The following is a 15,198-nucleotide window of genomic DNA, read 5'->3' as shown; positions in this document are numbered from 1 at the left end:
ATCTCACACACCAAGAGGACAAAAGTGAGACTTTTTCAGTTGGCGGGGGTGGTCTAAAATGAAAAACTATGGAACTATGCCATGTTTTTTATGTATTGCCATTTGTTGATGTTAACCTTGTTTGCATTGCTCCAATAAAATACTATTGGAAAAAAAAAAAAAAGGGAAGAGAGGAGGAGAGAGGAGGAGAGCAGGCAAAAACAAGAACCCCATGACCAGGACCGGAAAACATTTTCTGGAAGACTCTAGGCCAGGCCCTGCTCAACTGAGGGAGGGAGTACTGTGCTTTCACCTCAGGCGCTGCTGCTCTTACACATTTAAAGTTTTAAGGTTTTCAAGCCTGATATCTGAGGGCGGGCTTGACGGCGGGAGCGAGAAACTAGACTTTCACCCCTGGGGCTGCCAGGGCCTCAGCCCACAGCACAGGACGCTCGCTGGAGGCAGAGAATACCGGCAGGATGGCGTCAGCGCCAGAGACATCAGCAAACCTGTTTACTCTCTGTCTCCATCTGCTGGTCAGTCTGGACGAAGAGGAAAGCTGTGCAAATCAACGAGACCGTTTGTTCATGTATGAATGCCCCCTTTTAATGCATTTACAGGTGTTTGATTAAAACAAAGTGGCGATCACAACGAGGTGGAGTCTTTTACATTTTGAATAAAAGCATCACATCCATCTCTTAATGGTTTTCTTTTACAAGTGAGCAAATATAACTGGAGTATTCACGTCAGACCCAGCTTTTCCTCGTCAGATCACCTTTAGGTGAAATACATAATCCTGCTTCACGCCCAGGCTGGAGCCCAATCTCTTTGCATAAAAGCCGACACAGATGCGGGCGGATGTAGCTCCGGGAAAGCCGGACTAGTGCTGAACTTTAGCAAGGAGGCATCTCTCGCTCACACGGGAGGGTTCGCGCGGTGCCGACGAGCAGGGAGTTTCATCTCTCCAGCCCCTCCGGAACGGACCGGCCTGCCGGCTTGGGGCTCTGCCCATCCGAGCCCTCCTCCTTCAAACCTTCAAGAGCCCTCTGCTCTTGCTCCTCCACGATCAGCCTCCGCTCCTCCTCATCCAGGCTTCGTAATTTCTCTTCCACATCCGCGGGGATTGTCACGTGCATAAGGTTCTCCATGCCGGTCTCTGGCTCGTCACCAATAAGCACCTGTTGAGAAGGGAGAGAGAGAGAGAGCAGGGTGGGCGCCCTGCCTTTGACATGCGAGGAGACAGCAGGGAGGGCTATGTTTCAGGTGAAGGGAGCACGGTGAGGAGAATGTTTCACGTCAGGGGGGACAGCAGGACCAGCAGACTGCGTCTCGGGCAGGGGAGAGAGAGCAACGCGAGCAGGCAGGCCATTCCTTCCAGAGAGCAGAGAAAGCAGGGCAGCTCCTCTTACGGACCCTATTCAGCGGGTCCACTCATTCCCTCTTGGGAAAATTAACCAGGGTGAGCCTCTCACAGGAGCTGTCCTGCTCCAAATTTCCTCCTCCCCCAAAGAGCACCCAGCTCAAAGCTGAGGATGGATCTCTGGATACCTTCTCACAGGGGCCGGGTACTTCCACCCTCCTGCCCCAGACCTGGAAGTACCTGGATCAGCTTTTCACAGGCAATACGGACATCTGGTTCCTTCTCCCACTTATGGAGCTCTCGCAGAATGAGATACGTTCCCTTCTCCCTCACCAGCTGCCGTCCCGCCTTGGTGGCTGTCAACTACGGGGAACATAAAACAAATTCAGAAGATTGCCTGCTAGTGGGGGCTCAGAGAGGCAATGAGATAAGGGAGACAGGTGTAGAGAAGAAGGCAGGGAACGAGCCCAGAGAGGGAAAGGTAATCACTGAGGGAGAGAAAGGTCACAGAGAGGGAAAGGTAATCACTGAGGGAGAAAGAAAGGTCACAGAGAGGGAAAGGTAATCACTGAGGGAGAGAAAGGTCATCACTGAGGGAGAGAGAAAGGTCACAGAGAGGGAAAGGTAATCACTGAGGGAGAGAGAAAGGTCACAGAGAGGGAAAGGTAATCACTGAGGAGAGAGAAAGGTCACAGAGAGGGAAAGGTAATCACTGAGGGAGAGAAAGGTCACAGAGAGGGAAAGGTAATCACTGAGGGAGAGAGAAAGGTCACAGAGAGGGAAAGGTAATCACTGAGGGAGAGAGAAAGGTCACAGAGAGGGAAAGGTAATCACTGAGAGAGAGAGAAAGGTCACAGAGAGGGAAAGGTAATCACTGAGAGAGAGAGAAAGGTCACAGAGAGGGAAAGGTAATCACTGAGAGAGAGAGAAAGGTCACAGAGAGGGAAAGGTAATCACTGAGGGAGAGGGAAAGGTCACAGAGAGGGAAAGGTAATCACTGAGAGAGAGAGAAAGGTCACAGAGAGGGAAAGGTAATCACTGAGGGAGAGAGAAAGGTCACAGAGAGGGAAAGGTCACAGAGAGGGAAAGGTAATCACTGAGGGAGAGAAAGGTCACAGAGAGGGAAAGGTAATCACTGAGGGAGAGAAAGGTCACAGAGAGGGAAAGGTAATCACTGAGGGAGAGAAAGGTCACAGAGAGGGAAAGGTAATCATTGAGGGAGAAAGAAAGGTCACAGAGAGGGAAAGGTAATCACTGAGGGAGAGAAAGGTCATCACTGAGGGAGAGAGAAAGGTCACAGAGAGGGAAAGGTAATCACTGAGAGAGAGAGAAAGGTCACAGAGAGGGAAAGGTAATCACTGAGGGAGAGAGAAAGGTCACAGAGAGGGAAAGGTAATCACTGAGGGAGAGGTAATCACTGAGGGAGAGAGAAAGATCATAGAGAGGGAAAGGTAATCACTGAGAGAGAGAGAAAGGTCACAGAGAGGGAAAGGTAATCACTGAGAGAGAGAGAAAGGTCACAGAGAGGGAAAGGTAATCACTGAGGGAGAGAAAGGTCATCACTGAGGGAGAGAGAAAGGTCACAGAGAGGGAAAGGTAATCACTGAGGGAGAGAGAAAGGTCACAGAGAGGGAAAGGTAATCACTGAGAGAGAGAAAGGTCACAGAGAGGGAGAGAGAAAGGTCACAGAGAGGGAAAGGTAATCACTGACAGAGAGAGAAAGGTCACAGAGAGGGAAAGGTAATCACTGAGGGAGAAAGAAAGGTCACAGAGAGGGAAAGGTAATCACTGAGGGAGAAAGAAAGGTCACAGAGAGGGAAAGGTAATCACTGAGAGAGAGAGAAAGGTCACAGAGAGGGAAAGGTAATCACTGAGGGAGAGAAAGGTCATCACTGAGGGAGAGAGAAAGTTCACAGAGAGGGAAAGGTAATCACTGAGGGAGAAAGAAAGGTCACAGAGAGGGAAAGGTAATCACCGAGAGAGAGAGAAAGGTCACAGAGAGGGAAAGGTAATCACTGAGGGAGAGAAAGGTCATCACTGAGGGAGAGAGAAAGGTCACAGAGAGGGAAAGGTAATCACTGAGGGAGAGAGAAAGGTCACAGAGAGGGAAAGGTAATCACTGAGAGAGAGAGAAAGGTCACAGAGAGGGAAAGGTAATCACTGAGGGAGAGGTAATCACTGAGGGAGAGAGAAAGATCATAGAGAGGGAAAGGTAATCACTGAGAGAGAGAGAAAGGTCACAGAGAGGGAAAGGTAATCACTGAGAGAGAGAGAAAGGTCACAGAGAGGGAAAGGTAATCACTGAGGGAGAGAGAAAGGTCACAGAGAGGGAAAGGTAATCACTGAGAGAGAGAGAAAGGTCACAGAGAGGGAAAGGTAATCACTGAGGGAGAGAGAAAGGTCACAGAGAGGGAAAGGTAATCACTGAGAGAGAGAGAAAGGTCACAGAGAGGGAAAGGTAATCACTGAGAGAGAGAGAAAGGTCACAGAGAGGGAAAGGTAATCACTGAGGGAGAGAGAAAGGTCACAGAGAGGGAAAGGTAATCACTGAGAGAGAGGGAAAGGTCACAGAGAGGGAAAGGTAATCACTGAGGGAGAGGGAAAGGTCACAGAGAGGGAAAGGTAATCACTGAGAGAGAGAGAAAGGTCACAGAGAGGGAAAGGTAATCACTGAGAGAGAGAGAAATGTCACAGAGAGGGAAAGGTCACAGAGAGGGAAAGGTAATCACTGAGAGAGAGAGAAAGGTCTCAGAGAGGGAAAGGTAATCACTGAGGGAGAGAGAAAGGTCACAGAGAGGGAAAGGTAATCACTGAGAGAGAGAGAAAGGTCACAGAGAGGGAAAGGTAATCACTGAGAGAGAGAGAAAGGTCACAGAGAGGGAAAGGTAATCACTGAGGGAGAGAGAAAGGTCACAGAGAGGGAAAGGTAATCACTGAGGGAGAGAGAAAGGTCACAGAGAGGGAAAGGTAATCACTGAGGGAGAGAGAAAGGTCACAGAGAGGGAAAGGTAATCACTGAGAGAGAGAGAAAGGTCACAGAGAGGGAAAGGTAATCACTGAGAGAGAGAGAAAGGTCACAGAGAGGGAAAGGTAATCACTGAGGGAGAGAGAAAGGTCACAGAGAGGGAGAGAAAGGTCACAGAGAGGGAAAGGTAATCACTGAGGGAGAGAGAAAGGTCACAGAGAGGGAAAGGTAATCACTGAGAGAGAGAGAAAGGTCACAGAGAGGGAAAGGTAATCACTGAGAGAGAGAGAAATGTCACAGAGAGGGAAAGGTAATCACTGAGGGAGAGGGAAAGGTCATCACTGATGGAGAAAAATGTATAGAGCGAAGCTACCCAAACCTGTCCTGGGGACTCCACAGCCAGTCGGGTTTTCAGGATATCCACAATGAATATGCATGAGATACATTTGCATATAATCAGTCTCCAAGGTATGCAAATGCATCTCATGCATATTCATTGTGGATGTCCTGAAAACTTGACTGGCTGTGGACTCCCCAGGACAGGTTTGAGAAGCCCTGATATAGAGGAAGGCAGGGAACAAGCACAGAGAGAGAGGGGCAGCCAAAGGAAGAGGGATGATCAGAAGAGTAAGAGAGAACGCTGGGAAAAGAGAGAGGAGGAATAACACAGATGCACCCAGCTCCTAGGCAAGAAGCAGAGGGAGGAAGAGGGATGATCAGAGGAGTAAGAGAGAACGTTGGGAAAAGTGAGAGGAGGAATAACACAGATGTACCCAGCTCCTAGGCAAGAAGCAGAGGGAGGGAGAGGGATGATCAGAGGAGTAAGAGAGAACGTTGGGAAAAGTGAGAGGAGGAATAACACAGATGTACCCAGCTCCTAGGCAAGAAGCAGAGGGAGGGAGAGGGATGATCAGAGGAGTAAGAGAGAGCGTTGGGAAAAGTGAGAGGAGGAATAACACAGATGTACCCAGCTCCTAGGCAAGAAGCAGAGGGAGGGAGAGGGATGATCAGAGGAGTAAGAGAGAATGTTGGGAAAAGAGAGAGGAGGAGAGGAGGAATAACACAGATGTACCCAGCTCCTAGGCAAGAAGCAGAGGGAGGAAGAGGGATGATCAGAGGGAGAGGAGGAATAACACAGATGTACCCAGCAACTAGGCAAGAAGCAGAGGGAGGGAGAGGGATGATCAGAGGAGTAAGAGAGAACGTTGGGAAAAGTGAGAGGAGGAGAGGAGGAATAACACAGATGTACCCAGCAACTAGGCAAGAAGCAGAGGGAGGGAGAGGGATGATCAGAGGAGTAAGAGAGAGCGTTGGGAAAAGTGAGAGGAGGAATAACACAGATGTACCCAGCTCCTAGGCAAGAAGCAGAGGGAGGGAGAGGGATGATCAGAGGAGTAAGAGAGAACGTTGGGAAAAGAGAGAGGAGGAATAACACAGATGTACCCAGCTCCTAGGCAAGAAGCAGAGGGAGGGAGAGGGATGATCAGAGGAGTAAGAGAGAACGTTGGGAAAAGAGAGAGGAGGAGAGGAGGAATAACACAGATGTACCCAGCTCCTAGGCAAGAAGCAGAGGGAGGGAGAGGGATGATCAGAGGAGTAAGAGAGAACGTTGGGAAAAGTGAGAGGGAGGAATAACACAGATGTACCCAGCTCCTAGGCAAGAAGCAGAGGGAGGAGAGGGATGATCAGAGGAGAAAGAGAGAACGTTGGGAAATGAGAGAGGAGGAGAGGAGGAATAACACAGATGTACCCAGCTCCTAGGCAAGAAGCAGAGGGAGGAAGAGGGATGATCAGAGGAGTAAGAGAGAACGTTGGGAAAAGTGAGAGGAGGAGAGGAGGAATAACACAGATGTACCCAGCTCCTAGGCAAGAAGCAGAGGGAGGAAGAGGGATGATCAGAGGAGTAAGAGAGAACGCTGGGAAAAGTGAGAGGAGGAGAGGAGGAATAACACAGATGTACCCAGCTCCTAGGCAAGAAGCAGAGGGAGGGAAGAGGGATGATCAGAGGAGTAAGAGAGAACGTTGGGAAAAGTGAGAGGAGGAGAGGAGGAATAACACAGATGTACCCAGCTCCTAGGCAAGAAGCAGAGGGAGGGAGAGGGATGATCAGAGGAGTAAGAGAGAACGTTGGGAAAAGTGAGAGGAGGAGAGGAGGAATAACACAGATGTACCCAGCTCCTAGGCAAGAAGCAGAGGGAGGGAGAGGGATGATCAGAGGAGTAAGAGAGAACGTTGGGAAAAGTGAGAGGAGGAATAACACAGATGTACCCAGCTCCTAGGCAAGAAGCAGAGGGAGGGAGAGGGATGATCAGAGGAGTAAGAGAGAACGTTGGGAAAAGAGAGAGGAGGAGAGGAGGAATAACACAGATGTACCCAGCTCCTAGGCAAGAAGCAGAGGGAGGGAGAGGGATGATCAGAGGAGTAAGAGAGAACGTTGGGAAAAGTGAGATGAGGAGAGGAGGAATAACACAGATGTACCCAGCTCCTAGGCAAGAAGCAGAGGGAGGAAGAGGGATGATCAGAGGAGTAAGAGAGAACGTTGGGAAAAGAGAGAGGAGGAGAGGAGGAATAACACAGATGTACCCAGCTCCTAGGCAAGAAGCAGAGGGAGGGAGAGGGATGATCACAGGAGTAAGAGAGAACGCTGGGAAAAGTGAGAGGAGGAGAGGAGGAATAACACAGATGTACCCAGCTCCTAGGCAAGAAGCAGAGGGAGGAAGAGGGATGATCAGAGGAGAAGTGGAGGAGGCTGGAGTAAGGGGGAAGAGTGATCACGGGAGGTGGAGAGAAGGAGTGTCACAGATGTACCCAGATCCCTAGGCAAGAAGCAGAGAGAGGAAGAGCAGAGCTGAGAACAGTTATCTCTAGCGAGAGCTGCAACCTCCTACCAGCATAATGGCCTCAATCAGCATCCTGCGGATATCAGGGTCCTCCTCTCTTTTCTTATCCTCTGGGAGGTACTGCAAGTCCAGCGGGAACCCTGAGAAACACACAGCCATGTGCTGTAAGGAGCATCCGTGCTGACGTCCCTCCCCCATACATCCACTCAGCCAAGTGACACCCTCCCTGTCCACCCATCCACTCAGCCTGGTAACATCCCTCCCTCCCAACATTCCCACTCAGCCAAGTGACACCCTCCCTGTCCATCCACTCACTCAGCCAGGGAGCATCCTCTCTCCCTCCCCACACTCCCACTCAGCCAGGGAGCATCCTCTTTCCCTCCCCACACTCCCACTCAGCCAGGGAGCATCCCCCCTCCCTCCCCACACTCCCACTCAGCCAGGGAGCATCCTCTCTCCCTCCCCACACTCCCACTCAGCCAGGGAGCATCCTCTCTTCCTCCCCACACTCCCACTCAGCCAGGAGCATCCTCTCTCCCTCCCCACACTCCCACTCAGCCAGGGAGCATCCTCTCTCCCTCCCCACACTCCCACTCAGCCTGGGAACATCCCCGCTCCCTTCCCACACTCTCACTCAGCCAAGTGACACCCTCCCTGTCCAACCACCCACTCAGCCTGGGAACATCCTCTTTCGCCACCCCCCCAACCCCTCTCAGCCAAGGTATACCCCTCTCTTTTACACAGCCAGTCAACTCCCTCCCTCCCCACACCTCCACTCAGCAAAGGAACACCTTCTTCCTTCATTTTCCTTAGTGTAGACAGATGGACTCAGGACCCATGGGTTATGTGCTCCCCTGCCAGCAGATGGAGACAGAGTCAGGTTTCAAAGCTGACATCACCCTAGATACAGCCCTGCAGTGACCTGAGCCCTTCAGTATTCTCTTTAAAAGCCTCTGTGTACCTACTATTGAAATAACTTGATTAAAAACGAATAACCATAACTGTACTCAACTAAACAAACACTGAACCTCAGTAAGATTATAGATGCCCTGCTCTAGGGGCTGGATGACTGCTTACCCGTAGTCTCTTGGAATAGATATCCGCTCCACGGGAGAATCCTTGGCACCTCTCTTGGGCAGCCGTGGGCGGGATGCTGAGTCCATCTGTCTACACTAAGGAAAACAAAATTATCAGCTAAGTAATTTTTCCACATTTCCTAGCGTGTAGCCAGATGGACTCAGGGCCAATGGGATGTACAAAAGCTGCTCCTGATGAGGGTGGGAGGCTGCCCAGGGTCCGGTTAACACCGCCCTTGCAAAGTCTGAGTCCTCCCGGGCCTGGACGTCCAGGCGACAGAACCTGGAGAAGGTGTGTAAGGACCACCACCATGTCGCCACTCGGCAGATATCGACAGGAGACAGCAGTCTAAGCTTCCGCCCATGAGACCACCTGAGCCCTAGTGGAATGAGATTTAACCTGAGATGGTAGTGGTTTTCCTGCCTCCACGCAGGCTCCCGTGAGCACCTCCTTAATCCAGCGAGCTATGGTAGCCCGTGAAGCTGGTTCTCCCTGCTTCCTTCCAAATGAAACTCCGAGACTACCTTGGGCATGAAGGAAGGAACAGTGCAAAGCTGTAACGGTTCCTGACACGACAATGCCTGTAGCTCAGTGACGTGCCGAGCATATACCCACCATTTCCAAGGTTAATAAATGCAAAGAAAGACTGTGCAGTGGCCGAAAAGAGGGCTCTGCCAAAAACTCCAATACTAGATTAAGATTCCACAAGGGAACCGGCCACCAATGGGATGGCCGGAGGTGCTTCACCCCTCTCAGAAAACGGGCAATGTCTGAATGAGCAGACAGGCGGGTTCCGTTCACCTCGCCCCTGAAACAGGAGAGAGCCGCTAGCTGGACCTTCGAGTTAAGGGTCAAAACTTTATTCAAGCTATCCTGGAAAAATTCCAGAATTAGTGGGATTTTGACCATCCGAGGGGGAAACACCACGTTCCTCGCACCAGGCCTCAAATACTCTCAAGACCCGCACATACGCTAGGGACGTAGAGAACCTCCATGCACGGAGTAAGGTGGCAATTACTGCCACCGAATATCCTCACTTCATCAGGCGAGCCCTCTCAAGGGCCAGATGATAAAACAGAATTGAGTTGGATCCTTATGAAGGACCGGTCCCTGTTGAAACAGGCCCATGTACAGTGGGAGGAACAGGGGGGTCTTCACATATCTGCATACCTCGGACATCTGGGCCAATCTGGAGCTACTAGTAGGATTAATACACTGTGGCGCTTGATTCTGCAAATAACCCTGCCCAGCAGGGGCCATGGAGGGAAGGCATATAGCAGCTCTTCTTCCGGCCAGATCTGAACGAGCGCGTCTATCCCCAGGGTCAAACTGATCTCTTCTGCGACTGAGGAATCTGTACACCTCTGCCCAGATGAGCTTCCTGCAGCCACCACTGCAACCAAGAGCATACTTCCATCGGTAAGTAGAGGTGAATCGAACAGTCTTGAGAAAGTGGATTCCAACGTGACAGCAGGGAGAGTTGACGTGGTTGCATGTGTTCTCTCGCTCACGGCACTACTTCCAGGGTTGCCACCATCAAACAGAGGACTTAAAGATAGCTTCATACTGTTGGGCATATCGTGTTTATCAACAGATGCACTTGGGACATTAACTTCCTTATCCGCTTGTTCGGGAGGATTTGCCTTACTTGGTGTCAATCTGGACTCCCAGATATTCCAAGGACTGGGAGGGTTAGAGACTGCTTTGTCTAGGTTTATGACCCAACAGAGTTCCTGAAACAAGGAGGTCACCCTGTTGGTCACACGGAGGCTCTCTCCCACTTTGCCCATATCAACCAGTCATCCAAGTACAAGTGCACCAGGATTCCCTCTCTTCTCAACGCAGCCACTACGACCACCAAAATCTTGGAAAATGTTCTGGGGGGAGTGGCCAGGCCAAAGGGCAGTGCCCAGAACTGATAATAGTGACCCAGTACCGCAAAGTGTAGGAAACATTGATGTTCTTGCCAGACTGAAATATGTAGGTAGGCCTTGGATAGGTCCAGGGAGGTTAAGAACTCTCCTGACTGTACGGCCATTATTACGGAGTGTAGGGTTTCCATGTGGAAATGAATCCATTGTAGATGCCAGTTGACGCTCTTGAGGTCCAAGATGGGACGAAAGGAACCTTCCTTCTTGGGTACAATGAAATAGATGGTATAACGCCTCATATTTCCTGGTGTGCAGGTAATGGGATTATAGCCCTAATCATGAGGAGCCTTAAAAGGGTACACACCACTACCTGCTTCTTGTGCTGGGAGTTGCAAGGAGATATCATGAATATGTCCAGAGGGTGGATTGGCAAGACTTCACTGGGGGGTTCGGGACGAACCTGAACCAAAGCCTGACCCTCTCTTGGGCTGCCGACTCCAAAAGGTCCAAGACCTCCCTAAGGACTGAGACCTCTGAAACGTCGAGTTTCTGTAGGGGCGAAAATGTTGGGAGCCCCTTGATCGACCCCTCATAGGCTGGGGCGCTGTAACTGCTTTCACTTATCTTCTGGTAAGCTGGGGAACTGGAGATTTGCCCCATTTACTGGCCAGCTTTTCCAATTTGCTTTTGAAAAGAAGTGATCCTTTAAAGGGCATCTTTGTAAGATTTGCCTTGGAGGTTGCGTTTGCTGACCAATTCCACAGCCATAGCTGTATTCTGGCCACCACCCTGAGGCCACTCCTCTGGCCGAGGTACGGCTAGGTCCGAGCCCGTGTCTGCTAAAAAGGCGGCGGCGGGTTCCAGAACTGCTCTGGAATTCGCCCCCGAGTCATCCCCCCCTCCTGAGAGAGGAGCTGGCACAAACAAACTACCAGGGAACAACAAGAAGCAATCTGTAAGGTCATTGCTACTGCATCAAAGGCCTGTTTAAGGATGGACTCCATCCAACTATCGTGCGCATCCTTTAAGGCCACTCTTCCCTCCACATAGTTGTTCGCCTACAGATGGCACAGACCAGCACATCCACTTTAGAGAAATGCAAACGTTTTCTTGCTGCTGGATCCAGTGGGTATAGAACTTCTAACGCTCGTCCACCTTAAACTTGCTTCTGTGACATCCCATTCCAGGTCAATCAACTCTTGGATGGCTTCCAGTGCTGGAAAATAGCAAGAGGTTTTCCATACGCAGATTGGTTTTTTTGTTTTTGGTTCCATCATAGAGTCCGCCCCAGAATTCCCAGCATCTTCAGGGTCTGGGAAACCAGGGCTGGCAATTTGTCTCTATGGAACAAAACGTAACATGATCTCATATGGTTTGAAGTCAGGGAGTATTTCTTCATCTTCTAAGGAATCCTTATCCTCCTCTATGTCCATCATGCCCGGGTCCCTGCCATGGATACCACTGGTGAGGCGAGGCATGCCTAGAGGTTTGCCAATAGGACTGGGAGAGGGAGGGCTTAGCAGCTGAGGTTCCGTCCGGACAGGGGCAAGTGAGGTGGCAGACTGCACCCGTACGAAGACTTGAAGGCCTTGAAAGAATTCCACTCAAGAGAAGGCGGCCGGGTCCATGCCTAGCCCAGGAGGTACTGGGGTAGGTGCTGCTAAATTTCCCTCGTCCATGGATGACCCAGTTCCAGGGTACTTCCGGTTAAGGCTGCCCCATCCTCTGAATGGGAGGAGCCGGGCTTAGCAAAGTCCAGGGAGGCCAACTCTCTTCCCTGGGCTTCCTCTCAGTGCTGACACAAGCAAGAATCCAGGTCAGACTCTGCAGTCCTAATGTGACAAGCAGCGCAGAGAGAAAGGCGCTTGTGTTTCTTTGCTGCTGGGGCCACTGGCGACAGTAACTGCGTGTTCAGGTGGCTCGCACAGTTTTCGGATGCCCATGCGGGCAACAGCGAAGTCCACATCCAGCTCACGCGCCCGGCTTTACTTGTATTCTGCGCCTAGTAAGTTGTGCGCGTATGTACGCAGGTGACGTTATGCGCACTGTGCGTACCGAAGCTCTGTGGTGGGCAATATAAGCACAAATACGCGTGCAAGATGCCAGCGCCATAGCATACCATGCGGTATGGCTACCAAGCCTAACGTGGGGCCTAGCCCACGGGGGGGCCGCTCAACCAGCTTGGAAACCCACTTCCCCTTACCCAATAGGATCGAGAGCAACGTCAGTACGGCGCGCCGGGCAAGGAAACCAAAGGATGTCTTACTGAAACCTCTCTGAATCGGGAGGAAACCCTCTTCTCCCTTACCGGCCGAGTACAGAGACGGTCTCCAGCTGCGGAGGGAGAGGGCTTTGGCTGTCACAGCCGCGCTCAGCTTCCTGCACCCGCTGCCTTAGCAGCAAAGTCCAGGCCGGGAACCAGGCTACCGGACCAAGGCAACCTCTGAGGGATCTCGGAAATCACCTCCGGAATTCTCAACTTGGGGGAGGGACCTTTATCTATCCCCGCAGGAGAGCGGGGCTCAATCTTTTCTCCAATTTAAAAGCAGAATTTCATCTTCCAAAAGGTACAGCGATCCTGATAGGGAAAGCACGTCCACATCTGCTAGGAGATGGAGAGATATTGAAGGGCTAAGGTCACTGTAGGGGTATATCTAGGGTGACACCAGCTTTGAAATCTGACTCTGTCTCCATCTGCTGGCAGGGGAGCATAACCCATTAGTCCTGAATCCATCTGGCTACACGCTACGAAATAGTCCAATTATCCAGGAACACTCTTCCTCCCCACATACCCAGAGAAATACCTCCCCCTCTGTACTCAGTCCAATAATGCCCTCCCCTCCCCATAAGAACATAAGAAATTGCCATACTGGGTCAGACCAAGGGTCCATCAAGCCCAGCATCCTGTTTCCAACAGTGGCCAATCCAGGCCACAAGAACCTGGCAAGTACCCAAAAACTAAGTCTATTCCATGTAACCATTGCTAATGGCAGTGGCACTAAAGAGTGAGGAGGGTAGAGAGAGAATGAAAGTACAAGGTAATGCAGATGAGAATGAATTTACTCAATCCTACTTTTAAGAAGTAATATTTCAAAGCGATAGTAACTCAATAATATACCTGGACTTGACCAACATTACTCAAATAATGATTTTATTTATGAAATTGTAACCGAACTTTATTGGCACCTGTTAGAATGTAAGATATCCTACATTTACTTACCTTAGTCTATGTGCCTATTTGTAAACCGTTGCGATGGTATATAACTTAGCGACGGTATAGAAAGGTTTTTAAATAAATAAATAAATAAATATTCTCTAAGTGAACTTAATAGCAGGTAGTGGACTTCTCCTCCAAGAACTTATCCAATCCTTTTTTAAACACAGCTATACTAACTGCACTAACCACATCCTCTGGCAACAAATTCCAGAGTTTAATTGTGCGTTGAGTAAAAAAGAACTTTCTCAGATTAGTTTTAAATGTGCCCCATGCTAACTTCATGGAGTGCCCCCTAGTCTTTCTACTATCCGAAAGAGTAAATAACCGATTCACATCTACCCGTTCTAGACCTCTCATGATTTTAAACACCTCTATCATATCCCCCCTCAGTCGTCTCTTCTCCAAGCTGAAAAGTCCTAACCTCTTTAGTCTTTCCTCATAGGGGAGCTGTTCCATACCCTTTATCATTTTGGTAGCCCTTCTCTGTACCTTCTCCATCACAATTATATCTTTTTTGAGATGCGGCGACCAGAATTGTACACAGTATTCAAGGTGCGGTCTCACCATGGAGCGATACAGAAGCATTATGACATTTTCCGTTTTATTCATCATTCCCTTTCTAATAATTCCCAACATTCTGTTTGCTTTTTTGACTGCCGCAGCACACTGAACCGACGATTTCAATGTGTTATCCACTATGACGCCTAGATCTCTTTCTTGAGTTGTAACACCTAATATGGAACCCAACATTGTGTAATTATAGCATGGGTTATTTTTCCCTATATGCATCACCTTGCACTTATCCACATTAAATTTCATCTGCCATTTGGATGCCCAATTTTCCAGTCTCACAAGGTCTTCCTGCAATTTATCACAATCTGCTTGTGATTTAACTACTCTGAACAATTTTGTGTCATCTGCAAATTTGATTACCTCACTCGTATTTCTTTCCAGATCATTTATAAATATATTGAAAAGTAAGGGTCCCAATACAGATCCCTGAGGCACTCCACTGTCCACTCCCTTCCACTGAGAAAATTGCCCATTTAATCCTACTCTCTGTTTCCTGTCTTTTAGCCAGTTTGCAATCCACGAAAGGACATCGCCACCTATCCCATGACTTTTTAGTTTTCTTAGAAGCCTCTCATGAGGGACTTTGTCAAACGCCTTCTGAAAATCCAAGTATACTACATCTACCGGTTCACCTTTATCCACATGTTTATTAACCCCTTCAAAAAAGTGAAGCAGATTTGTGAGGCAAGACTTCCCTTGGGTAAATCTATGTTGACTGTGTTACATTAAACCATGTCTTTCTATATGTTCTGTGATTTTGATGTTTAGAACACTTTCCACTATTTTTCCCGGCACTGAAGTCAGGCTCACTGGTCTATAGTTGCCCGGATCGCCCTTGGCGCCTTTTTTAAATATTGGGGTTACATTGGCCACCCTCCAGTCTTCAGGTACAATGGATGATTTTAATGATAGGTTACAAATTTTAACTAATAGATCAGAAATTTCATTTTTTAGTTCCTTCAGTACCCTAGGATGCATACCATCCGGTCCAGGTGATTTGCTACTCTTTAGTTTGTCAATCTGGCCTACTACATCTTCCAGGTTCACAGTGATTTAGTTCAGTTCGTCTGACTCATCACCCTTGAAAACCATCTCCGGAACTGGTATATCTCCAACATCCTCATTAGTAAACACGGAAGCAAAGAATTCATTTAGTCTTTCTGCAATGGCCTTATCTTCCCTAAGAGCCCCTTTAACCCCTCGGTCATCTAATCGTCCAACCGACTCCCTCACAGGTTTCTTGCTTCGGATATATTTTAAAAAGTTTCTATAATGAGTTTTTGCCTTTACGGCCAACTTCATTTCAAATTCTCTCT

At 49.4% G+C, this 15,198-nt stretch overlaps 1 protein-coding gene across 5 annotated transcripts in view; it reads right to left on the bottom strand.

Annotated features, from left to right (window-relative positions):
• Nucleotides 1–565: 565 nt before the first annotated feature.
• Nucleotides 566–15,198, bottom strand: part of HGH1 (HGH1 homolog) — a 40,765-nt gene continuing 26,132 nt past the window's right edge. For all 5 annotated transcript variants that reach the window (XM_029585853.1, XM_029585850.1, XM_029585849.1 and 2 more), the window contains exons 5-7: nucleotides 7,193–7,284; nucleotides 1,580–1,702; nucleotides 566–1,157 (exon numbers count right to left, since the gene is read on the bottom strand). In XM_029585853.1, coding sequence (XP_029441713.1) covers nucleotides 936–1,157; nucleotides 1,580–1,702; nucleotides 7,193–7,284 — 437 coding nt within the window. In that variant the 3' untranslated portion in view covers nucleotides 566–935. The remainder of the gene's footprint in view (nucleotides 1,158–1,579; nucleotides 1,703–7,192; nucleotides 7,285–15,198) is intronic.

The sequence above is a fragment of the Rhinatrema bivittatum genome, unplaced genomic scaffold (genome assembly GCF_901001135.1).
Source record: "Rhinatrema bivittatum unplaced genomic scaffold, aRhiBiv1.1, whole genome shotgun sequence".
Classification (NCBI taxonomy): domain Eukaryota; kingdom Metazoa; phylum Chordata; class Amphibia; order Gymnophiona; family Rhinatrematidae; genus Rhinatrema; species Rhinatrema bivittatum.
The sequence above is the reverse complement of the archived record's forward strand: the minus strand, read 5'-3'. Positions and strand labels throughout refer to the sequence as shown.